This window comes from Thalia democratica, chromosome 4 (assembly GCF_965202585.1).
Source record: "Thalia democratica chromosome 4, ktThaDemo2.hap1.1, whole genome shotgun sequence".
NCBI lineage: Eukaryota > Metazoa > Chordata > Thaliacea > Salpida > Salpidae > Thalia > Thalia democratica.
In genome coordinates, this window is record NC_139168.1 from 37,865,428 (window position 1) to 37,889,407 (window position 23,980).

Genomic DNA, 23,980 nt, shown 5'->3' on the forward strand with positions numbered 1-23,980 from the left:
TGCATGGCTGTTTTTTATTGCTTAAAAAAAAATACTGTTGCTTTATGTTCTTGTTTTACGGTTTTCACACCTTATAAAACTTAAGTTAACCTGTCATAACTTAAAATGAACAGAGTTTTTAAAAGTATAGTCTACTTTAAAAAATGTTAGTGTTGATTGACCTGAACCACAAATAAGTTTTATATAGCTTATTTTATGACCATGATTAAATCAAAACTTTTTTTTTTCAGATAAATTTTCTACCTTGTAACAGAATTACTGTTCCGTAAATATATATTAAACAAAAAAAGAAAAAAAATTGACTACTTGAACAAATTCAGTTCAGACATTAAAAATGTTAATGTATCTATATATTAAAAAGAACTGATCAAGTTTTTTTTTAAAATCAAGTTTTGAACTTTTTAGCTGTTTTATATTTACTATGCAATTTACTTATTTTCGTAAGAACTCTTTGCTTATTTAATACATTTATAATAGATAAATTTTAACCTAATTTACCTTAAATTGTTGTTTGTAAATTCAATGTAAAAAAACAAACTAGTACTAAGATGGTTGTAGGTACGCACAGTATTTGTAAGTGGGCTTCCTATGGATGCAAAGCCCAGAGAAGTTTATAACTTGTTCCGTTTTCATCATGTTAGTCTTAATTGGTAATATATTATTTGTTAAAGAGAAATTTTTAAAAGCAATTGCCTAATTAAGGTTGAAGTAAAAATTATTTTTCTTAGATAAGATTTATTTCAAATATTGCAATAATTTCAAAATTAGATAATACAGTAACTTTAGTTTATACCATATAGAAATAAAAATAAACTTAATCAAGGCGTTTGAATTTAGCTTAAATAGTTAAGGTTAAACAATTCAATAGAATGTTTTTTCGTATATCATCCAGTCTTCAATTAACATACAGGGTTTTGAAGGCTCCATCATGAGAATGAGTGCCAAACCTGGAAAACCTGCCACTGTAAGTTAAACAATGCAGTACTAATCAGAGTTTAAAGTTGTATAACATCCTAAAATTATTAATCCATGAAATTTTAGGATTATAATTATAATTAAGTAAAATAAGCATTAATATCTTTATCTGAAGTATGCTGTTTAATTGTCTTTAAGTTTTTCTATGACTAAGACAATAATTTCGAAAATTAGTTTTTGAAAATATTCAAGTGATTAAATATTTATTTTTTCTATTTGTAACATTTTATTAGTTGGTCTATTTTCAGCAAATAATTATTTAATTTTTTATAAAAACGAAATTAATGAAACAGATTAAATGCAAAAATAATGGACTTAAGTTTTATATAATTAATTGGTAGCATAAACTATTTTTAATTAAAAGTTTTCTGCTTCATTATTGTTGATTTTTGGTTTCCTTATACCCTTAAAAAAACGCTAGATGAAAGACGTTAAAACTAAAGCTTAAATGACAAATTTTTAGCAAAGCATAATACATGATTAACTAATATGAAAAAAAAATAGCCAGTTGGATTCATAACTTTCGAATCAAGAGAACAAGCAAAACAAGCTATCCAAAGTCTGCAGGTTAGCTATTATCAAGTTGATTTTTTTTATAATCTAAATATGTGTTTTATTTTCTATGAGATGTATATTTAAATTGATCTAATACATTGGATTTGAATCTAACACCAGAAAATACTTGTATTTAAACTATTAAGATTTAGGTAAAAAGATATATAATAAGTAAATGTTTTTAAGATATTTAGAAATGCTTAGCAGTCAGAAAGTATATGATAATATTTTTCATTTATCATTTTATTAAGCAACTAATCAAAATTGGTTGAAACCTATCTAAAAATTTTCAAAAATATTTTAAACAGTTTTTACCCTAAAACTTGAAAAAAGTAGTTAAATTGAAAATTAGTTAAGTAGTAGTTTGTATAATTGTACACAAGAAAAAGCTTAGCTGTAGAATAACTTTTAAAACAGTTTAATTAAATTTATTTTTTCTTCTTGTATGATATTTGCGCTAAAACTAAAATTTAGAACCAAAAGATAAGTTTGACAGCAGTTATCAATTTTAGACTTCCCTCATCTGTTTCTAATCAATCTTTAATTCGGTTAAGATATTGAGTTGGTTCAAGTAGTCTGTGTCCAGTAAAATAAATAAATATGATAGCAATTGATAATTTATACAAATCAAACGTTTAGATAAGGTATTAATAGGCAAAACATTATATTCAAAATTTCCTAGTTTATGACTTCTTTTATGTACAATATCAAATGTCGTAGGTTAGTGATTTACTAGTACGTTTCTTTCATAGTAATCTATTGCTTTAAGGTTTTAAGTATAATTATGATTTTTTTTAGTCAGTTGTATTAATAATATCTAAACAAAAAAATATTGTTGTTTAAATAAACTCAAAGAAAAAATCAAGATAAAAACAATTTTATCAAAATATTAGATATATGTTTGGTTATTAAAGTAATGCTTTAATTATTGTATACTTTTGTACATACTATGGTATTGATGCAGAGTTGCTACAGTTCCAAAAAAAAAAAGTCTAAATATTAATTTAAGATTTCACGCCCAAGTAAATGTGTGGCAATTTTTTTATGAAGGTATAGAAACCATGCTAAGTTTATTCTTGTTGTTGCCATTAAATGCTGTTTATCGTTTTTCGAACTGATAAGTTAGACTTTTTAAAGTAGAATCACTTAAGTAATATTATAAGTATTAAGTTGAAAGTTTCTATATAAAACAATTTATTTTGTTAGTTTTTAATTTAGCGAAAAAAAAGTTGAAAGATCTTATTTTTTTAACAAATTAGCTTAACTTATATAAATAACGTAACTCCATACAGCTTATTGAAAATTTGAATAATACCTTGAAAACCAAGAGTTTTATTCGGGTGAATTATATTACACCAAAAATAAAGCTCATTCTTTTGCAAATAAAACATTACTTTAGCTACTGTAAACTTTATACTGCTTACAAAAATAGATATTTATGGTTATATTTGTGGAGTTCAATAAGTTCCTTAAATGATGTATAGTAAAATATTGAAAAAATACTTGTTACTAAAAACTATCTACTGATTAAGTTTTTAAGGGATTATTTTCAGTTTTGTTAAGCAATAGAAACTAGCAATAGATCAAAAAAAAAAGGGAGGGTTTTTAGTACAAGAAGAGTTAAATTTACTAATAAAAAAAAGATTATTGACTACAAATTTGAGGTAAATAACATGAAAAAACAAAGAAAAAAGTTGTATTTTAAATTAAAAAGGTAAATTAAGATATAAATACTTGTTATCCATATTTTTGCACAGAAAGCTTAAAACAAAGCAGATAACCTCATAACTTAAAATCCGTATTTTGTAGTAAAAAATAAATTGTAGTTAAAACTTTGGCTTTCAAAATAAAAGTCATATCTTTTTTAAAAACTTCTTATAGACGTAAAAGTTGTTAAAAATTGTTCTAAGATAAAGTGAAAAATAGATTTAAGCAAACTATCAAGTAGTGGTAAAGATTATTGTATTTAAACATTTTCTAACTTTAAGGGTATAAGGTTTGATCCAGACTTGCCCGCAGCGCTCAGATTAGAATTTGCTAAGTCTAACACTAAAAACAAAGGAAGTGGAATCAAAACAGTCCTACATCCTAATATAGCTGGATTGACCCCTGTTGATGTTAATCAAGTAAACTACACAATTCTTTCTAGTTGGTATAGTTTTGATTGTCTCAATTTTAGTGTTATAAAAATAATGAATTTACTTAAGTTGTGGTTTTAAACGTAAAAAAACTTTCTTCCGTATTATTATTGTAAATTAGAAAAAATTAATAAGTTTGCTTTTATAGTAATTTTTTTATTTGGTCCTACTTTTTTAAACAAGCAAATGAAAAAAGTTGAATGGAAAAGTTACAAGAAAGGTTACTCCAAGTAAATTCATTGTATTCCGATTTTAAGATGACACTTTAAATTTTTTTAATATTGATATAATGATCATGACTAGATATGATTTATAAATATAGTTTTATAAAAGTATTTACGTAAAACACGCTGATAAGTGGTTGATATATATTTATTATTTTAGAATCAATTTCTTATAACCTTAACAATATTGTAGTCCCTAAACTTCTTCAAAATAAAGTAAGCTTAGAATAAAAGCAATTGTTTTGTTGACTATTTGTTGTTGCTAATTAAAAAGAAATGATACAATAACTAAATAATAATTGAAATTTTTAGATGCTAGCACCGGTCAGTTGATAACACCAGAATTATTAACAGCTCAACCGTAAGTTTTAATAGTTGGTAAAAATGTTAAATAAATAGTTCCAAGTTAAACACTTTTTAGATATAAAGTTGTTGTTTATGTTATTAAAAATAAAATAAAGAAATAAAAAATGTGCAATTTTCACATATAAGTATTAAACCCGTTATTTTTAAAGAAATTAAGATGTATATTTTAGTTAAACCTTCAAAAAATAAATAAATAAATCTTAAATCAAGAAAATTAAAAAGGAAATGTATCTAAATTGTTTTAGTTTTTAATAACTACATATTTAAGAAAATATTCGGTTAAAAAGTAGTGAAAGTTTGTTAAATTTAATAATGTTTATAAATAACAATAAAAAAAACATGCAAATTTATATTGTACTGTTGTTTTAGTTTGTCGAATTTTAAAAAGACCTTTACAATTTTTAACCGTTAGATAACAAACGCTTTTAAAGTAACAAGATTTATTTAACGAGCTCTTTTTAGCTGTTCTGCTTTTTACAAGATTATCAAATTCTTCTGTTGAATGTAAACAAGTTTAACGCGATTGTAAAAAGACGCTTTTTACTGCCTTCTTATTTTTTTTTATTGTACACTGACAAAACGTTATTTATGTCTAATTTTTTATTAAAAAACTAACAAATGAATATTAAGTAAAAAAAAAAAGTTAAGTATAAAAATTAAATTAAGTTTAAGTTGAAGTTTTAAAATAAACCTATTGTAAAAGATTTTTAACAAAATTAATAACGGCTTTTTATAGGGTGCCTAGCTACGATTTTTTGAATCAACCACTACAGCCTACATACCAGGTAAAATAATATGAGTTTGATTGTAATTTTATTTGTTTAAACTGCTTAATTATGAATTTAAGCACTGTAAACGATGAGATTTGAAACACAATTTTTTTTGTTTCACATAATTTTAATTAATTATCACATTTCAAGGCAAAAATGATTGGGCTAATTAGAGATATTCTAACACAACTCCTAATCACCAGTCAAATAACCAAAACAAATTAATATTTTAATATAACAAGTATAAACACCAATTTTTACTTCCTAAACTATAGTAGTTTGAATTATAATAACACGTAAGTAAAATTTCACAACTTATAATATTTTAGGATACGAACAAATAAAGCAACTTGAAAATAAATATTTGAAAATCTCACTTTACTGTATATGATCAAATAGATATATTTTCTTTTAATAATACAAATAAAGAAATAAGCTGAGTTTTGTAAGAGTTTAAAATAAACCAAAGCAGTGTTAACATACTTAGTAACTGAAATTTTTTTAAAATAAAAATTTATGAATAATTTTTCGTTTAAACATTTTAAATTATTAAGTATTTGTGAAGTTATATAATTTAAAAATTAGTTGCCAATCACTAATGATTAAATTAATTAATTTAAATAGGAAATTTAACGAGATTTATATAATTGTTTGTGTATCTTAAAAATACAATATTTTATAATCTAAAACTTAGCTTTTACACACAAGAAAAAGAGAAAGTATGTAAGCAAATCTTTATTTTTTTTGTCTTAAGTATTATGAAAACACTTCAAATTAAGTTTTCTGTATAAATAGTTTTTGTAAATCTTGACTTTAGTAATTTCAAAACTTCAAAAGCTGATCACTTAAAATGTTCTTCCACACTAGATTTTTATGTTTTTATTTACAAAATTTCATTTGCAATGGTTAAGGAAACTTACACCTTATAAAAATAGGTAGTTGTTAGATTTGAAGAGAGTATTAATATTGCACGAGTGTTACTACTGCACAGGTGAAACTTTTGCACAATTAAGTTAGGCATAGTACATAAAGTTAAATCTTGCTAGTTTAAGCCACCCCGTCTAACATAGTACAGTTAAAAACTATCAATACTTAAGTTGACAAATGTTGAAATTAAAGTTCATTAATTCTTAACTAAATGAGATTCTTGACCTAAAACTATGGCTAATTTTTTTTACAGTTTTCATAACATAAAATTAGTCAAAACTTAAAACTTAAATAGTATTTTTATATTAGTCAATAAACCTATTTCTAGTTAAAACTTTTTTAAACTTAGTACTTAAGTTTTAAACTTAGCGGCTACAACTCGATTTAAACAAAAAAAAATTAAAAATTAATTTTGCAAACATTCACAATTTTAAATAATAAAAAATTTAAAGCTTAAAAAGTAAGATTAGAATAGCTAAATTGTCAAAGAATTGCAGTTAAATGAGTAGCCTTATTAGTACATAAAAAAGTCTATCAATATATTGATAGAAAAAGAAACCTAAAATGGACCTGTGTTGTTCTAAAAAAAGTATAAAGCAAAAAAATTAATACAAAAAATACTAAAAATTGTGAGTGTTTGCCAAAGTAATATTTGAAAATACTTCTTTATTTAAAATGACTAAATAGATTATTTAAAAGGTGTTCTGAAAATTTCTAGAAATAGTAGTTTTATCACAAAAATTGTTTTACTCAATCATATTTTTAAAAATAATTCACTCTCACTTCACAAATTCACAAAATTACGTCACAATAGGTCCACCAGTCACAGTTGTTTCCTGCACAATTTCACCCTCCACAGCAAATTTTCACGCAGTTTCCACAAACTCAAACAGGTAAATAAAGCTGTAGAAAATTCCGTATTTTTATATTGGATGTAAATTAATAATTTTTTAAGCAAATATTGTTTTGAATTTTTTCGTTTTCAAGTAACCTCGAAAATTAAAACCTAGGTATAGCTACCTGCTATGAATTGGTAATTAACAAGAAACTTAAACTGAGTAAAAGTAAAAAGGTTCATGATTTGGTAACGAGCAACTTTTTTATTTTTAAATGGCTAAAGATATGGTTTCGCTTTGATTTTTTAAAGTAAATTTTTAGATAACGGTAATAGAAAATTTGATCGTAAGACTAACTGAATAAAAAGATAAATTGTAAGAAGCATTTGTTAATGTTTAATTGGATTTATGTATTTGTAAAAATTTACAAATATCTGTTAGATATAAGCTGAAAGGAACAATAAAAAAGCATAAGCACACGTAAACAATTTATAGAAATTAAGCTCATTTAAATTCAATATCAAAAAAAACTTGTTTTAAATTATTTTGTATCTAATTTTCAGTACAATTTAGTCCTTGGCGTGCCGGGTCATTTTTATTTGATTAAACCCAAAAATTACTCAAATATCCAATTCACGGGTCGTAGTTATACCTTTTTCGGGCCGAACTCCACTTAAAGTTTGTAAACATTGGCAGACCTTATGTTATCACTCTGTGGGCGGGATCTGGCTTGCGGGATGCACGTTGCCCTCCCCTAATATTTACAGTTTAAAAAAGTGTAATCGTAATTTGAAAGAATGTTAACTTATAAACCAACAAAATTTGCTTTGCAAAATAAAACTTATACCCCAGTTTTTAAATATGAACAACTCAAAATTTGAGTTTTTAGACTGAAGAAAAGTCTAACAACTTTTTATAACAAATAACTTGAAAAAAAAACTTGTATATAGCTCCTCTGATGGTGACAGCTGGTAGTACTTACGCTAATACGCCAATTTCGCAACTTCAACCAACCCCAAACCTGATAGTTTCAAATCTTGGAGTTTCGACAAATGATAAGGAAATAGCTGCCATATTTTCCAGGTAAATTATAATGATCAAATAACATTAAACCAAAATTACGATAATAAAATCGACAGTTACTATTTGTCATAGATAAGCTCAAAAATATTAGATTATAAAATAATAGTTGATGGATAAGATTACAAGAAGTATGATGGAAAATTTTGATAATACGTTTTATTATAATATTAGTGTAATGCATCAAAAAAGATGAATGTCAAAGACATAATATTTTTCTTAGTAGCTTTAGTTAAACAGAAGCATACTACTGTTTAAGCATGGCTAAAGTACTATTTGTATATAATTTTAAAGCATTTAATAATCTATATTGGAAGTATTTAAATTGTATAAATACCAATTAAGATGCTAAAGTACATAATGTAACTTTTTATGGCAACCACCTTAAATTAGATTACTTTGTAATTGGTACATTTCTGGGGTAGCTGTCTAAATTCCCCGAGCGTACAAAATTGCACGAGTTCACAAAATTGCACGAAGATACTTTTGCACGAGGGGACAGAATTGCACAATGATAAAATTGCACGGAAATACTTTTGCACGAAGGGTCACTTTTGCACGAAGACACTTATGCACGAGCAGACATAATTGCACGGAGACAATTTTGCACGGCTTAAATGTTTTTATATATATTTTTTAATTTTTTAATAATTTATTTTTAAATTCATTTTTATTTATAATTTTTTACTATCACTGTAACCCCCTAACCCTTACCCTCGGTCGGAAGCTTTTTTTAAATTAGTTTATTGATTTTTTTTTAAATTTAAATTATATTAGCAATTTTTTATTTTTACTATCACTATTTCCCCTAACCCTTACCCTCGGTCAGTATTTTTTTTTATAAGTTTTTTTTTCTGTTAAATTTAAATTTTTATTTGTTCTTTAATTTTTTACTCACGTGCAAAAATGTTACTCGTGTAAAATTCACTCTTTGTGCAAAATCGTCTACGTGCAATTTTGTACACTCGTGCAATTCTGTTCTCCTGCAATTTAGTCGCCTCGTGCAATTTAGTAACCTCGTGCATTTTTGTCTTCGTGCAATTTAGACCCGTTCCCAATTTTCTGATATAATTACATTTTTCTGATTTATGATATAGCTGCTTAAGTTGAAAAAAATTTATACTAAGAATTGTTCTTTGTACTTTTTTTTAGTAAATATTTCCACTATTTACTACCACATCTTTCCAACAGGTTTCAGGGATATTTAAAATCAAGTCTTATTAATAAAGGAAGTGTAGTGATGGCTCTTGTGGAATTTACTGTTAGTCACTATTTGTTGTAATTAATTAAAATAATAGCTTTTGTCAAAGATTTATTCTTAAAGAATGCATAAAGTAGTGTCAAAAAACTAAAATTTCTTCTGAGCTTGTTCATTTTACATGATTTGATACAGTTTTATATTATAATTCAATTATTTTTTTTAATATGTATTTTTAACAATAGCATAATTTTTACAAACATCATTTTAGTACATGATAAATGTTGAATACTATGTGTCCCTAAACAACGGTTTTGGTATAAACGCTAGTAGTATGTATACGTAGCTTTAATTTGATTTTTACTTTTTAATCGTTATAATAAGTAGTTATATCATAGATATTGAAAAATAGATAAAAAATATATCGATACATAAGAATTTATTTTGTAAAATGATAATGTATAAATAAATGCATAATAAATATCAAGTAAGATGATGTATGTGTGTAGTAATAAAAATAAGTATTTTAGTAGCTTAAACAAATACTTTGCACAGTAATATACAAAACTGTTATACGTTTTCAAAAATTTAAATGGATAAAAAATAAAATATAGGACGCAGGCAGATCGTCGTTAGCAATGACCTCATTACAGAGCAAAACTCTCATAAATGGAAACCCAATGCGAATTGAGTTTGGGTGAATCCTTATATATTTTTTATGACCTATATAAATTTTTGTACTTTGAAAATCTTTTTATTCAAATTCTATCGTGAAGTCTTCAGTTTTTTAATTTTGTCAATTACTTGACTGTGATTATGTTTTATTTGCAACCTATTTAATTTAGATTATGTACCTTGTTACCAATTTATTCGCTTTATTGGCCTTTTATGTTCAACTAGTCTAAAATAGTTTAATCTTAATGATGATGGTATATTTTATTTTTATACAAATACTTTGTTCGATTTTAATAAATTATGTTGTAAAATTGCACTAATAGTATTGTATTTAAAATAACTTTAAATTCGATTATGAAAAAAAAAAAAAAACTTGCAGTAGTACCCTTCTAAATAGCTAAGGCAAGATAGTCCCCTGTGATAAAAAAAAAGTTAAGACTTCAGGCACAATTGTTTAAAGCACAAAAAATAAATTTTAGTGAAAACCAGCAGATAATTTTGTTAGAAACAGGTTTGGTCGACATTTTTTTAATTTGCCTATTTTTGATTGGTATTAGGATGAGTTAAATTAAATTTTTTTTTTAGTCAGTTAAATAATCTATATTTATTTAATTCAAAGTGTTATAACTCTAATCCAGCTAAGTTTTATACTATGCTCTTACTACCGAGTAATAAGTTTTTTAAGTGGTTTCATATACAACTCTAGTTACACAAGCAAGCTACGACACGTCGTAAAGATAAGTGAAAATGTTATGTTTAGTTTATTTAAAAGTTTTAACCACAGTAATAAAGCGATTTAATTGAAATCCTGCTAGTAATAATAACCTGTAGTCATTTGCCTAGAAACCGAAGTATTCCTTTACTTCTTTCACTTGAACAGTCTTGTTAAATAGATATTTTGCTGAATAAGAGATAGCAAGCAAGTTGTTGAAGTTAGTAATATTGTTACGCGATATAAAAGTTATAAAGGCTGTCAGTAAAGTTCAGTATGTTTCAGTTATGCAGAGTTATTTTAGCTTAATCAGTATAAAGTTGTTTTGTAGTTCAAGGTACGAAAAAATCTAATAAAAAGTAATAAGTTTTCAAACTTATAAATAACAACAAAACAAGTAGTTACCTTAAAACTGAACTTCTTTAAGGTAAAAAATAGAAATATGAAATGAAATTATATTTTTTGTAGTGTCAAACTAAATTTTGTGCCATAATTATCTAGTTACATCGCAGATAAATGTAAAAATCTTATCGCACTAAACAAACCATCAAGCACAAACAAGTTCAAAGTAATATATACTTATAAAAGTCGTTATTGACTTAAGTTGTAATGATTTACAAACATTTATAAATCTTTTCCTATTGCTATAGACTTTAGAAATTGTTAAATAAAAAAAATAATGATTGGTTCTTAGATACTTTGTTTCCTTCTTTTCATGAAGTACCAACATTTTTCAGTTAGTTTTTTGTAATAAGTTGTAATGATTTTCTATTTTAAGTCTATAAAATTTTGTGCGCTTTATTCAGTGCTAAATCATAAAGCTGATTAAAATGAATACCAATAAAATAATAAATTATACTGTAAAATTCTTAGCTAGAATATATTAAATAAACATTTAAAAAATAAACAGAAATTATATTCGGAGTATAAAAAACAATAATTAAAAAAAAAGAATTAAAATAAGATTTTGTTGATTACAAATTTTGTACAAGTACTATTGAGCTATGAGACCTAAGAAGTTGCTTAACCTAACCTCAAAGTTCAAACTAGCTGAATATAAATAGCTTATTTGTAACATACAGCTTAAAGCATGAAAATTAGTTATTCCTTGATTTAAAAAAATTGTGTCTTATAAATAATCAAAATATTACTATAGATCAGGGCAATTTGTATAGCCTTTTTACGTTAAAAGAAATAATATATTAGTTACATTACAAAGTACTACAACGTTAACGTATTTTAAAATAACTTAATGTAACAAATTAATGCGTAATAGCTTATACAGCCAACGTTGTGTTTAAGATTAGACCATTAAGTTTTATAAAATGAAAACTTAGTTTATTTAATGATATTATGCAAAATAGAAATGTTTTACTTAAAAAGTCAGTCTTATTTTATTAACGTTATGTATGCCTAATTTGTGATCAAATATCTGCTTACAAAAGTAACCTTGGGCATAACTATTTCTTTAAACACAATGTTCGACTGCTATTGATAAAAACTAAGAGGACTGGTCAGAAAAGCACGGTGTGACATTTTAGCAAGGAGTGACACTTTAGCACGGAGTAACACTTTAGCACATAGTGTCACTTTAGCACGGCGTCACTTTTGCACGGAGTAACATTTTAGCACAGAATTTATTTGCTTTTTTTTCTTTGCTTAAATCACATTAGGTACTTTATTGTTTAAAAAATCTAAAAACGAACTATGCAACATGTAAACTAAAATTTAACAAGTGTTTAATGAGTTACAAGTTTAAGCTTTACTTAAAACTAAGACAAAAGTTAATTTAAAAACTTTGTTAACTTATTTTACTATTTACTTTTAGATGAAAATATTTCGATACTTTTACTTTAAAGTTTTTGACATAAAACTATTTTAACAAAGCTAGAAATAAATACAAGCTCTAAGACTATTAAAACTTTTTTAAATGCTTTAACTAATTCTACTAAGACTAAACTTTAAGCGTAAGCTTTAAATAAAAAGTAAGAAATATAAAGATTTAAAACTTGCTTATTTCATTTTAAGCCCATAGTCAAAACTTTATTTATAATTTTTATTCAAGAGGATGTTTTTAAAAGTGTTAGAACTAATTTTCTCAATTATTTGTTTGTTAATTATTTTAGATAATTAAGCATTATTAAAAAACATTATGAAAAGTTTAAAATTATTACGTGCAAAAATGTCACTCCGTGCTAAAGTGTCACCCCGTGCTAAAGTGACGCTGTGCTTTTCTGACACCTACCCAAAAACTATATGATTCCCGTAGAATACTAGTTGTAGACATTTGTTTGATAAAAGATGATACTTGAAATTATAAGATCAAACAAGAATTATCCTATTTAATTTTACAAAGATCTTATTTATATGCGTCGACTATCTAAACTAAGTGTACTTTTCCATATCGTAATTAACTTATGCTAATCAAAAAAAAATTAACTAACAATTTACCTGTTAAAATAACTGAAATGAATTAAACAAGATGTATAAAAACTTATATTTATTGAATGTAACAAGAATAACTAGTAGAAGGTTTAATTTATTTAATGGAAACCATCATCAATATATATTACTTAACTTCAAAAAAGATTAATATTTTGAAAATTGTCTTAATTAAGAACCTTTAGAAAAAGGTGAGTTTTGGAAACCTAATAGAAATTATTACGACTTTAACGGATAAAAGCTAAGGTTATGTTCTACAAAGTTATTTAAGTCGAATAAAACCGCAATTTCTATTTACTATAAGAAAGTTTTAATTTGTTTGTTTTTATCAAGTAAAATAATATAATGTTAAAAAACTAACTTAATGGTTGAAAAGGGTATTTAAGTTGCTGGTAATTTAAAATACGTCTGAAATAAAAAAATTATTACTATTTTTTATTGAAAAACTCGCATACAAAAAGTTATGCAATTATAAAGGCAGAAAATAAATTATTGCAGAAAATCTGGCACAGTATCACTTGATGTCGCAAAGGAGAGCCACTCCTCTTAGTATCCAGTGTATAGGCTTTTTCACAGTTCGCAGCCACAGTGGGGTTATGTAGGTTAAGTCAGTTCTTATTGGCTTCTTGTAAACTGGACAAGTGTACAAGTTAGCATCCTTTGCGGCAACTGAGTTAATGGCAAAAATGTGCACAACAGGTAATGGAGCGTACAATACTTTGGGCGACGACTCTATCAGCTTTGCTCCTCTTCTGTCCCATGCTGCTCCGTCCAAAAACAGTCCGTAAACGTACACACCCTCCTATTTTGTTGTTATTCATTAACTATTATTTTTAATAAGTTTCGTGTAGAACATTGTACTGGAAGTAATATGTTATCAACTTCTGCTATTTCAATTGATTGTAGTTTAAAATGTATATCCTTAAGAGACACTTATAACTTATGAAAATAGTACTGTTGAATGTTTTGAACTTATGTTAAACTACTTCTATTCAAAACAAGTTATAAAAGTAAAATTTACGTTAGGAGGAGCAGTTATTTCTTCTTTATTAGTTCTCAAGACTTCATTGTGGAGAGTTACTGTGTCAAGAGCCCAGCCTTTGTGCATGCGAGTCACTTCTTGCCTCATCGCAGTTAAAAATCCTGTAAAAACATAAAAATAATCGTACAAATGATGCAAAGTTGAATAATGTAGAATATGAAGACGTTGAAAAAAAGATATTTTACCTTGAGGATTGAAAAAACCAGTCATCCAAAAGCACTTGGGTCGACCCTCGAATATCCAACTGTTTAGTTGCGAGTTCCTTTCTACCAGCTCAGTAAACCAGAATCCGATAGAAGATGAATGCCAGGAAATTTTTGACCAAGAATTCGGAACATTTGCATCAAAAAGTGCGTCCAAAGCTTCTTTGAGATTCTTAAAATAAAAATAAAGTTGAAAAAACCACTTGAAAATAAAAAAAATGTATAAACAGTTTAGTATTTATTTAGGATTTCATAAAGTATTTGTAGTTGTCTCTTTAATTTTAACACGACGATTGTACCGAAGTTGTACTGTTAATTCAAGACTTGGTAAGTAGTTAAAAACTATCAAAACATAGTAATCAAAAATATTTAACTATAATCTTAAAATAGTTTCAAATGCAAAAATTTACTTCGCTCATAATAATAGTTCCTTCTATAGCCAACTTAAGATCGGTGAGCATGTTTCTCACAAGTGTTATTACTCTCTGCATACGTTGAATTTCTTGTTTGAGAAAAATATTTAGAGAGTTCAATATACCCATTGTCTGTAGCCTAGCTTTCACCTGTTAATATTTTTTGACAGTATAACATAAATGTTAAAGATCAAATTCCACAACTATGATAAAATATTATAGCACCTTGCCTTTATAAATTTAAAACCATCAATACATCTACAAACTTACTTGTACACTAGAATAAAAAAAGGCTACATAAACCAATGAATAAACTCAATATATAGTTAGAAAGTACATTAGTTTATAAAAAACTTCAAAACAAAAAAACAGTTGACTATTATTATGTTTAAAAAGCTGTAGATTTGAAGCCATTAAAAAATAAAGTGAAATTTGTATATTTTTAAAATTTTTTAGAAACATTTCAAGCTAAAAAGCAAACTTCGTGTTGAATGTAGTCATTGGGCATTTTATCGAGCATTTCGCTCGCTTGCCGGTAAACCACCGTTTCTCTCGTCTCACCGCTGCCACCAGCACTGTCCTTCGGCTGGATGCTGATGATTGTTTGGAGGATTGCGGTGGCAGTGTTCGCCTGATAAGTTATTTCGGCGTTCTTATGAAGACCGAACACCTCAGGAGTGTCCATTGGAGGTAACACATCGATTGCGTCCATTACCTGATAATAAAATCAATTATTAATGACACAGTTAAAAAATTACTTAAAGTTATTAAATAAAAAGAGAAAAAAAAATGTTGTAGCACAACTTTTCACTTATTTTTTAACTATTAGAGCGTAAAAAGGTCTAGTTGACTGTTAAAAATGTGTTTAAACTTAAGCAGTTAAGTTAAAAAACGCAAACTTCTTGATGTTGCTTGTAAATAGGAATGGTGTAATCCTTGTAGAAAGTGAAGTTTTCCTTGAACATGTTGTCACTGAACCAGTAAGCGGCAAAAGTGTTAAGCAGGCGTTTGTCGTAGTCGTCAGTTACTCTGCCTCCATACTGTACTTCGCCTATATGATGTCATAAACATTTAAAATTAACAAAAATAATAAAAAATCAGTTTAGAAAAAAATAGAAATAAAAAGTTGTGTCAAGCTTTTTTCGCAGAATGAAAAACCTCTTTTCTAAAATAGTTCGTTGTGGTTATCTTAGATTAAGCACGTCAGAAAAGTTTAACTTCATATTTAAAGAGGTTTCTTAAAACTAATTTTATACCTACCCTCAATTTAGATACAGCACTTTAGAACTCATATTTATTACTTGAATTTTATCTAAACAAACCAATCATGTATCTAACGGTGACCCAGGATACACCTCTGCCCTTTTCAAGCGAATCCAAATGGTTTTGTACAAATAAAGTTGTGGCGTAGTGGTCAGATGTGTTGAACTCGTACGGTATGTTCCATCCTAACGGACCAAACTTTCGACGTTCCTGAATTAAAACTATGTAAGGTATAGTGTTATACACTGAAAACTGTTAGTATGAGCTATTTTTATGTAACTGAAAAATATGTATACTTTTCCACACATAGGTTGTATACTTGTTTTAAGCGTAAATAAATTACTTAACTACAATATATTTCAGTTTGTATAAAGTAGTTTATAAATATAGTAATCAAAAAAAAAACCTGTACAACAGTGTGTAAAAAGCTGACAGCATAAAGCATAGGACGCCACTGCGGCAAGTTGGTGAAATCGATAAAGTCCTGGGAAATCCCCGCAAATGTTCGCTTCAAACCTGCTCGTACTCCCATCGGTGGATCGTTTGTGAACTGAGAGTTTTTATTTTAATTATCATTTAAAAGCAATTTAAAAGGAGGACCAAAAATGAAAGCTAAATTATTTTTGTTCAAAAAATCAGATGATACATTAAGTTGCATCAATGTAACTAAAACTTTTTAAACTTTATTTTTGCTTTCTATAAATTTTTTAATAAATCTACTTAACCAATTTTTTAAACCTTCAAGCTAGATTGTAGCATTTGAATGGGAAACTTAGGATGTTCCTCTGCAGTGATCCACAACCTGAAGTTGGGATGGAAACCTTCTCCTGTCAGGACAGTGTCCAGCAACTCGTCCATAAAGTCCAGACCGAGATGGCAGTTTTGCATGAGGGCCCAACCACCAGATACTGTCAAGTTACTCATTAACCTTCTGGCGTGCACTTCTTGACCTGTTTTGAATACGAATTTATTCGATGTTTCCTTAGGTAAAATTAAATTTTACTCGCTATTTTAGATTTAAAACTCAATATAGATAATAGAAAACAAAATATTTATATTAATCAAATGAAAACAAAAAGTAATGCTAAAAAATACATATCCTACACTTTATTTTAAAAGGTAGAACTTAGTACAAACTTATCTTTCCTTCAAAAAAGTTAATGAAATAATGTAAGATAAACTAACTATCAAAACTTAAACATACTCTAAACAAAAATTAAACCTTGTCCCATGGATATAGCACAGCACTCAATTCCCATTTTTCTAGATAGCAGCATGATTTGTTCGGTGGGATCTGATCCTTGTGAGAGGAAGCAGATCATAGGAGTTCGCGTGTCACTTTCTCCATGAAGTTCTTCAAGATTAAGTAACACAGGTTCTGCGTATCTGAAAAAAAAGAATATTTAAATAGCTATAATAAAGTTAATTTCGTAAATAAGTTGTTTTAAAAACTTATCTATTGATTTCAAACATTATGTTGCATAAGATTTCTTCTTTCATAAAAATATTAACATGGATGAACTTTTACTACATACATTGGGATACTATATTCTTAATTACAGTTGTAAAGTACAATTAAAACTACTTAAAAAAACAACAAACTTTGCCCCGAGAGAACTAGCGATGTAGATTGCAGCTTGTGGCAAGACACGATCAATGCACCAAGATCGTATGAGCAAAAGTTTACGGAATGTGTCAAGAGATGCGTTATATCCATCAGGGATTGCCTCCTCTTCAGGAGCTTCTGTATCATACCACAATTTCCATTGTTTGTCATTGCGACTCACCTGTAGTGGGTGTAAGAATATTTACACAAGTCTTAAATTGGTTATTATTTAAAAAAACACTTTATTAAATTATAGTAGATTATTTACAATTAAGAAAAATAAACTTTGAAAAACATGTTGAAAAAAAGTAAGAAAATCTGTAAAAATTCTATTTTTAAAATCTAATACATATAGGGTCACCAAATGTTTTTGGCAAATTTTCTCCAGGTTTTCAAAATTTCTTCCTGGTTTTTAAAGTTACACACTTTAGGGTGTACTTTTAGTTAAAATTTAAATTTAAGGTAAAAAAATGTGTTAAATAGTATAAAGATATTGAAAAGATATCTTAAAGCTTCTTTAAATGTGTTTATTAATGAAAAATATTTTTGATGATGAGAAAAATTTTTATCTATACGGTAGATTTTTTGTCTAAAACAGAAATTTTACTACTTAACATGTAAAAATTGTTTAAAATTCCAGGTTTTTCCAGGATTCCAGGTTTTTTGGAAACCCTGGACATAAGAGCTGCTACAAACTTGGTTGAGAAGTTCACGGAACTCGGGAAGTTTCTGAAGTTGAACCAAATTCAACCATGTGACATCGAAGATCCATTTTGAAGGTTTTGGAACAACTGATTTGAGATCTAAAGCTGCTCCTCCCTTTATAAAAGTCTGAAACTCGTTGGGTTTAATTGTGCCTTTTCTCATGTCAACTTTGAGGGCAAGCAAAAGTGTGAACATGAGTTTATGTTGTTCGAACAATCCCCTGCATGTCCATCTGTTTTGTTTGAAAAATTAAGTAAAATTCATAAATTAAACGGCTTGTAAAATATTACTTACTAAAAACAAATATTTATATATACACATAAAAATTTAAAGAACTAACAAAATTTTATATATTTACATATATAACTTCAATATAAAGGGGTTTCACTAAAGTAGGAACACTAAAAGCTAATAAAAACAGTAACAAAATGAAAAGAGCTAAACAACTAAACAGAAACATTAAGAAGCTTAAAATCTGGAACTAAATCATAAGTTTTCCAAAAATATTCCAAGTTTTAGTAAACAAACTTGAAAACAATGTAGGTGAGATCCTCAATAATATTGTTTATTCTCCTGGCAGTTATAGGAGATTTCGCTGAAGTTTCCATAGATTCATCGAACAAACCAAGAAATTGTACAAGTGAATTCTGATACATCACGTTAACCATGGACATTTCAACTGTTGAGAAAAAAACAATAATTAAAAAATGGCAATGCTTATTTAAAATTTAAAAAAGATTTATCAGGCACATACCTGAATAAACAATTATAACTTGTTTTAAATAAATAAAGATAACTTAAAAGATTTCAAAACTCAAAAACAACTTTCATTTAAACTTTTAAAGTATGAAATACAGTTTAAACAAACCAATAAGGAAGTAAAGTATGGAGCCACGGACTGCAACTGCCCTGAATTCTTCACGAGCCGTATTGATTTTAATTTCAGTGTCACCAGCAATTGTCAACTTTTCACCAACCTCATTGGCTGTTTCCTTTGTTACTTTCAACATTTCAATAAGTGAAACGTCATCCACAAGTGATCCCTGAAAAGTTGAAAATTACAAAATATTTGTAATAAAATATATTTAGAACAGTTATAATTTGTATGACAGTAATTTTATTGTTCCATGAAATCCTTATAATTTATTTGACTTTTACAAAAAACATACTTAGTATAGTCTTTAGTCGTTAATTAATTTCCAAGTAAAAACTAACTTGGGTGCTTGTAAGCTTATACAGCAAATTGTCTTCCAATTCTTTCAGTTTTTTCTTATAACCAGTAACATCTTCCATGAGTTTTAGTTTTTCCACTTCAAGTTCAGCTTTTTCTTTCATAATTACTCTACCCAAAAGTTGATCTTCTAGACCCTGGAAATAGTATTATCAATAAAAACAGAGACTATAAACTCACTATCTCACTACTTACAATAAAAGCTACTTCGAAAAATATTTAATTTACAACATTTACATACTTCCATAGTAACAGTAAAATCTATTATGGAGGTTTTTGCGCTGATTTCGGGAGTATAAGACGGATTAGGGAGTTTTGTGGTGAGGTAGAGAGCAAAACCTTTCATGACGTCAATTTCCTTATCTCCTACTTTCACCTATAATTTGTTGTAAAATTAGTACAATACAAATTCCTAAAAACTAGGAGTTTTTTAAAGTTTGTAGCAACCTTATACATACTACCAGACTTGATAAAGTTCTTTTCAAGGACGTTGTCTAAAGCAGGGTCAATCTCTTCGCCAATATCTTGAATTAATACTGGCCTGTAAATAGTTAAACTTTGTTGGTGTTAAAGAAAACACTTAAAGCAGAGTAAAAACAATTAAAAAAAGTTAAGGTTATCATTTTAAAGAAAATTTAAGTATTAATTTCTTATTGTAGAACAAGTTTAAAAGCTTATATAATTTTATTTGATTTAGCTTTAAAATGCAGTTAATAATAACTTGAACAAAATGTAGACACTATAAGAGTATTTAATTTTTTAATTAATGCTTATCAGTTTTATTTTACCTCAGTGAAGTAAACATTATAACTTTTACAATATAAAATTAACACAAATCAAACCTTCCCTGACTGAGAGCGTCTTCAAGGTGATTTTTAAAGTACTTATGGTTCAGAGTTGTTATAATCAGATTGTTTTTGCTCTCTTTTTCTTTTATCCATGACTTACCCTGCCCCTGAGGGTCCATCAGCAGTGGATATCTGGCCGCCTTCGTCACAATGATGCCGTTCTGCACCGACAACTCGTCGGCGGGAAGCCCTTGCAGACCCCATTCACCTGGCAAGTTTTAGCAGTATGAACAGCATTGGATTTCAATTTATTAGTATAAAATTATAGTGATACAACTAAGAACTGGATTGCTCTTTAAAAATGTTTCCTTTATAAAATACAAAAATGATTGTATGGTTTATAAAATTAGCTTTCAATTTAGTACTTGAAAAGTTACTAACTATAAGTAAAATAAACTAATATATCTATCACATGTTTAACTAATAATTTACGATTGTGTATTAACAAACCAATAGTAGGTGCATCTGCCAGCATCTTAATAAGATCAAGGTCGGCAGTAAACGGAATTCCATGATTAGTCAAGACATCGTGCCATTGTTGCTTGATAAGATAATGCCTAAAATCTTGATTGAAGGGACCGCAGTAAGACAAGAATCCTGTTGCTAGAAGTACGTCGCCAACTAGTGATTTTATTTCCGCTTGGAACTGCTTACTCTGTGCTGTCCAACGAACTTTTTCACCGGAAAGACCTGAAAAAAATATTTATCTTCAAAGGCAGTAATTTAAAGCAATTGCTTTAACTTCTGTAAGTTTTATTAAAAAAACTCGAAGCTTTAAAAAATGTGATATAACTCCTTGTAAAAACTTAAGTTCTTTTTCTGTGTTCACGACTTAGTAATATTTTTACAATAATTTAAAGATTCCTCTCTAACTTACTCTACAGCAATATGCAAATACTAAACAAATAACAAACCGTTAATTAGATCAGTAGCTGCTGACATTTTTCTTCGGCACATGTCAGCATCGTCTATTAGAGCCTGCTTCTTTCTCATGACTTCATCGTACTTTGCTTGCACAACATCCAACTCTGCCTGCTTCTCGTCTAACTCGGCTTGTGCTCTATAAAATTAAGCATAAATTATTGTTTAGCTTTTATTTAGGTTCCTAAATAAATTTCATGCTATGAAGCACTATTTCATAAAGAGCGCATCTGTGCACAGTAAGCTTTGAGAAATACTTCCTGACGGTGTATTTAAGTTAAATGTAAAACTAAAAAAGTAAAACGATACTAAGCTGTAAAATTAAAACATTCTAACATAAAAAATAAACTAACTGAGAAAGATCTTTCATGGCGCTGTTTAGCTTAGCTTCTTGCTTTGCAAGATTGCTCTTTAAAGGCAAGACCTCTTTGTTGATGCCAAAAAATGTTGACATAGCAATAGTCCAAGACAAAAGACCTGCTACATTACCACAGACCTAAATAAGTTTATTTAAAAAAATCTTTTTTAAACTATAAGTAAACAAAATGAATAAATACCTGTTTAGCTCTATCAAGATTGTAATCGTCAGCAGCAAAGTAAACTTCGAGAAGTTCAACTGTTTCCTCATTGATTGTGTCTTTGTCGAAATTCTTCAAACCACCAAGGAAATTGGAGGCAGACATCAGCTAGAAGCACAATAAAGTCAGTTGTAAGGTATTAGGGTTACCAGTTATAAGCAAACCAACTTAAAATTAAAAAAATAACTAAATTTCATATTAACATTTGTACCACCATAATTATACAAGCATTTTATCAACCTTTAAAGATTCAGCCCATGAAGGTTTTATGAGATGTGTTTTTTCCGGATCAACTTCAACTTTGTTGAGCTTTTTCTGAAACAATATTCCCACACAGTCCATGATTCTCATAATTAGATGTGGAGGCTTAGCAAGTTTTCGAACAGTTGCTATATCAGCAGATTTGATTGTCTGTATTCAAAGTACATAAAATTTAAAAAAATCGAGCGTAAAATTTTGCCTTTTAAACTAGACTGAAATAGAAAAATTTATATATTAAAACTTTAATACATTTAACATAGAAAAAAAAGTCTTTTGTTAGATTAAAATTTTTTTAAATGTATTGTTTACTAAACTGTGTATCTTACACTAAATGCTTTGCAAATATAACTAACATTAAGAGCTTCCTCAGCAGCGAGCAAGGCTGGTTCGGCAGCCTGTAACTTTTCCTGAGCAGCTGCCTTTTCAACTTCAATATTGTCGACGATTCCTTGAGCTTTTTCTTTTACTTTCAACACCTCACTTTTAATGAGTTCTGCTGCAGCCGCTGACTCTGCTACGACTTGCACGACCTGTATATATAAAGTTTATTGACTGTTTCCAAACAAGATCATGAGACAAAGTACTGGGTAAAACTTAGATGTTTAAAACTAAAAAAAAAAGCTCTTTTTATGTTAGTTCATTTAATAATGAAGTCTTTAAAACTAAAAGGTAAACAAAAGGAAAAATTAAGTGTTGAAAATTTTACAATCAGTTCAAAGTTTTAAAATTCACCTTGTCTACTTCAATAGTGGCTAATTCTAAATCATGTTCTTTTACGACAAGTTCATCTGATAATTGAGCCACAGACTTTCCTGCTTCTAATAACTTCTCCAGACCTTTTGGTATTACATCATTGTCAAAAAAATTAGCAACAGCTCGGAAATTTATAAAGCAAATCAAACTATTACTTTATACAATTATAATTTTAAAATCACTGAATCGTTTATCTAAAAATTTTTAAAGTTTTTTAAATTGGGCAAAGTTATATTAGCTTATTTTAAAGTGTTTTTGAATGTTTATACAATTATAAAAACAGTAGTTTTGTAGCATAAATTAAAAACGGATGTTAAGTAAAACTAAACAGAGTATAATATCCTAAAAGCTTAGCAAGTAGAAAAGTTTAAAGTTAAATTCGTCTAAAACTTTATTGTAGCAAGTAAACTACATAGTACGCGCAATAGTTTTTTTAAGAGTATACAAAAGCTTTATTACCGTTTTAAGATAAAAATTAAGATACAGTTACAAACCAGTATTCATTCTGGTAGACAAGTCTTGTAAATGAACAAGTTTTTCATGGTATATGTTGGAATAACCTTCCAAAAACGACAAGTAAGACTTTGGTGTTACATGAGTTGTTCGACGGTATCTAAATTTTACAAAAAAATATTTTAAACTGAACCGTGCTATATATATCGAATATACTTTAGAGTTGTATAAAACTAAATAAGTTAAAATAATTATAAACTAATAAATTTTATGAAAAAATACAGCATATAAAATTAAACATCCTGTACCAAGAAAATTAAACAGGTATAAGTATTCACGTTTTAGTATTGAGATTATATCATTATAACTTGTTCTAAAATCTAGTTTCAGTTGTGTTTACTTGAAAATAGAATGTTGTATTTGTAAGCTCTAAATTAAACAAATTTGTATTTGTAATAAACCCTTACCTTTCAAAATACTGCCCACAAGTGGTAGCTACTTGGTCGTGGAAGAGTCCCATAGCGTCAATTAGCGCGTTCTTAACTTTTTCTGTGCTTACAACTGGAACTTTAGAAATAAAATGTCTGGACACTGCTACTAGCGCCTCACGTGGCCACTTGTTGAACCAGTCCATTGTGCAGCAACTGAAAAGTCCTGGGAATTTCAACGCGCGTGTTCTAAACTTCTCTCCAACCTAAAACACAAGGTTTTTACTATGTGGTTTTTATATACGAATTAATAGAGCTACATTATACTAACTTGATTAAAACAAAAGCATAATCATAATTGCAACAGCTTTTATCTA

At 27.7% G+C, this 23,980-nt stretch overlaps 2 protein-coding genes across 2 annotated transcripts in view; one reads left to right on the forward strand and one right to left on the reverse strand.

Moving 5' to 3' along the window:
* The first annotated feature begins 928 nt into the window (after positions 1 to 928).
* LOC145833343 (uncharacterized) lies at positions 929 to 9,770 on the forward strand. The gene is made up of 7 exons (XM_082940525.1): positions 929 to 964; positions 1,480 to 1,542; positions 3,519 to 3,656; positions 6,770 to 6,848; positions 7,742 to 7,874; positions 9,063 to 9,132; positions 9,684 to 9,770. The coding sequence occupies exons 1-7, from the start codon at positions 929 to 931 to the stop codon at positions 9,768 to 9,770; spliced, it is 606 nt and encodes a 201-aa protein (XP_082796651.1).
* Positions 9,771 to 13,412: 3,642 nt separating this feature from the next.
* The window catches only part of LOC145833344 (dynein axonemal heavy chain 8-like), a 59,887-nt gene continuing 49,319 nt past the window's right edge, over positions 13,413 to 23,980 (reverse strand). The window contains exons 62-88 of the mRNA XM_082940526.1: positions 23,643 to 23,869; positions 23,217 to 23,335; positions 22,702 to 22,805; positions 22,323 to 22,499; positions 21,949 to 22,119; positions 21,688 to 21,816; positions 21,484 to 21,626; positions 21,124 to 21,269; positions 20,660 to 20,899; positions 20,204 to 20,417; positions 19,809 to 19,902; positions 19,603 to 19,737; positions 19,346 to 19,498; positions 18,999 to 19,173; positions 18,659 to 18,809; positions 18,122 to 18,362; positions 17,422 to 17,606; positions 17,042 to 17,205; positions 16,558 to 16,769; positions 16,226 to 16,369; positions 15,879 to 16,029; positions 15,456 to 15,607; positions 15,038 to 15,271; positions 14,554 to 14,706; positions 14,126 to 14,315; positions 13,920 to 14,041; positions 13,413 to 13,700 (exon numbers count right to left, since the gene is read on the reverse strand). Of these exons, the coding sequence (XP_082796652.1) occupies positions 13,413 to 13,700; positions 13,920 to 14,041; positions 14,126 to 14,315; positions 14,554 to 14,706; positions 15,038 to 15,271; positions 15,456 to 15,607; positions 15,879 to 16,029; positions 16,226 to 16,369; positions 16,558 to 16,769; positions 17,042 to 17,205; positions 17,422 to 17,606; positions 18,122 to 18,362; positions 18,659 to 18,809; positions 18,999 to 19,173; positions 19,346 to 19,498; positions 19,603 to 19,737; positions 19,809 to 19,902; positions 20,204 to 20,417; positions 20,660 to 20,899; positions 21,124 to 21,269; positions 21,484 to 21,626; positions 21,688 to 21,816; positions 21,949 to 22,119; positions 22,323 to 22,499; positions 22,702 to 22,805; positions 23,217 to 23,335; positions 23,643 to 23,869 (4,614 nt within the window). The remainder of the gene's footprint in view (positions 13,701 to 13,919; positions 14,042 to 14,125; positions 14,316 to 14,553; positions 14,707 to 15,037; positions 15,272 to 15,455; positions 15,608 to 15,878; positions 16,030 to 16,225; positions 16,370 to 16,557; positions 16,770 to 17,041; positions 17,206 to 17,421; positions 17,607 to 18,121; positions 18,363 to 18,658; positions 18,810 to 18,998; positions 19,174 to 19,345; positions 19,499 to 19,602; positions 19,738 to 19,808; positions 19,903 to 20,203; positions 20,418 to 20,659; positions 20,900 to 21,123; positions 21,270 to 21,483; positions 21,627 to 21,687; positions 21,817 to 21,948; positions 22,120 to 22,322; positions 22,500 to 22,701; positions 22,806 to 23,216; positions 23,336 to 23,642; positions 23,870 to 23,980) is intronic.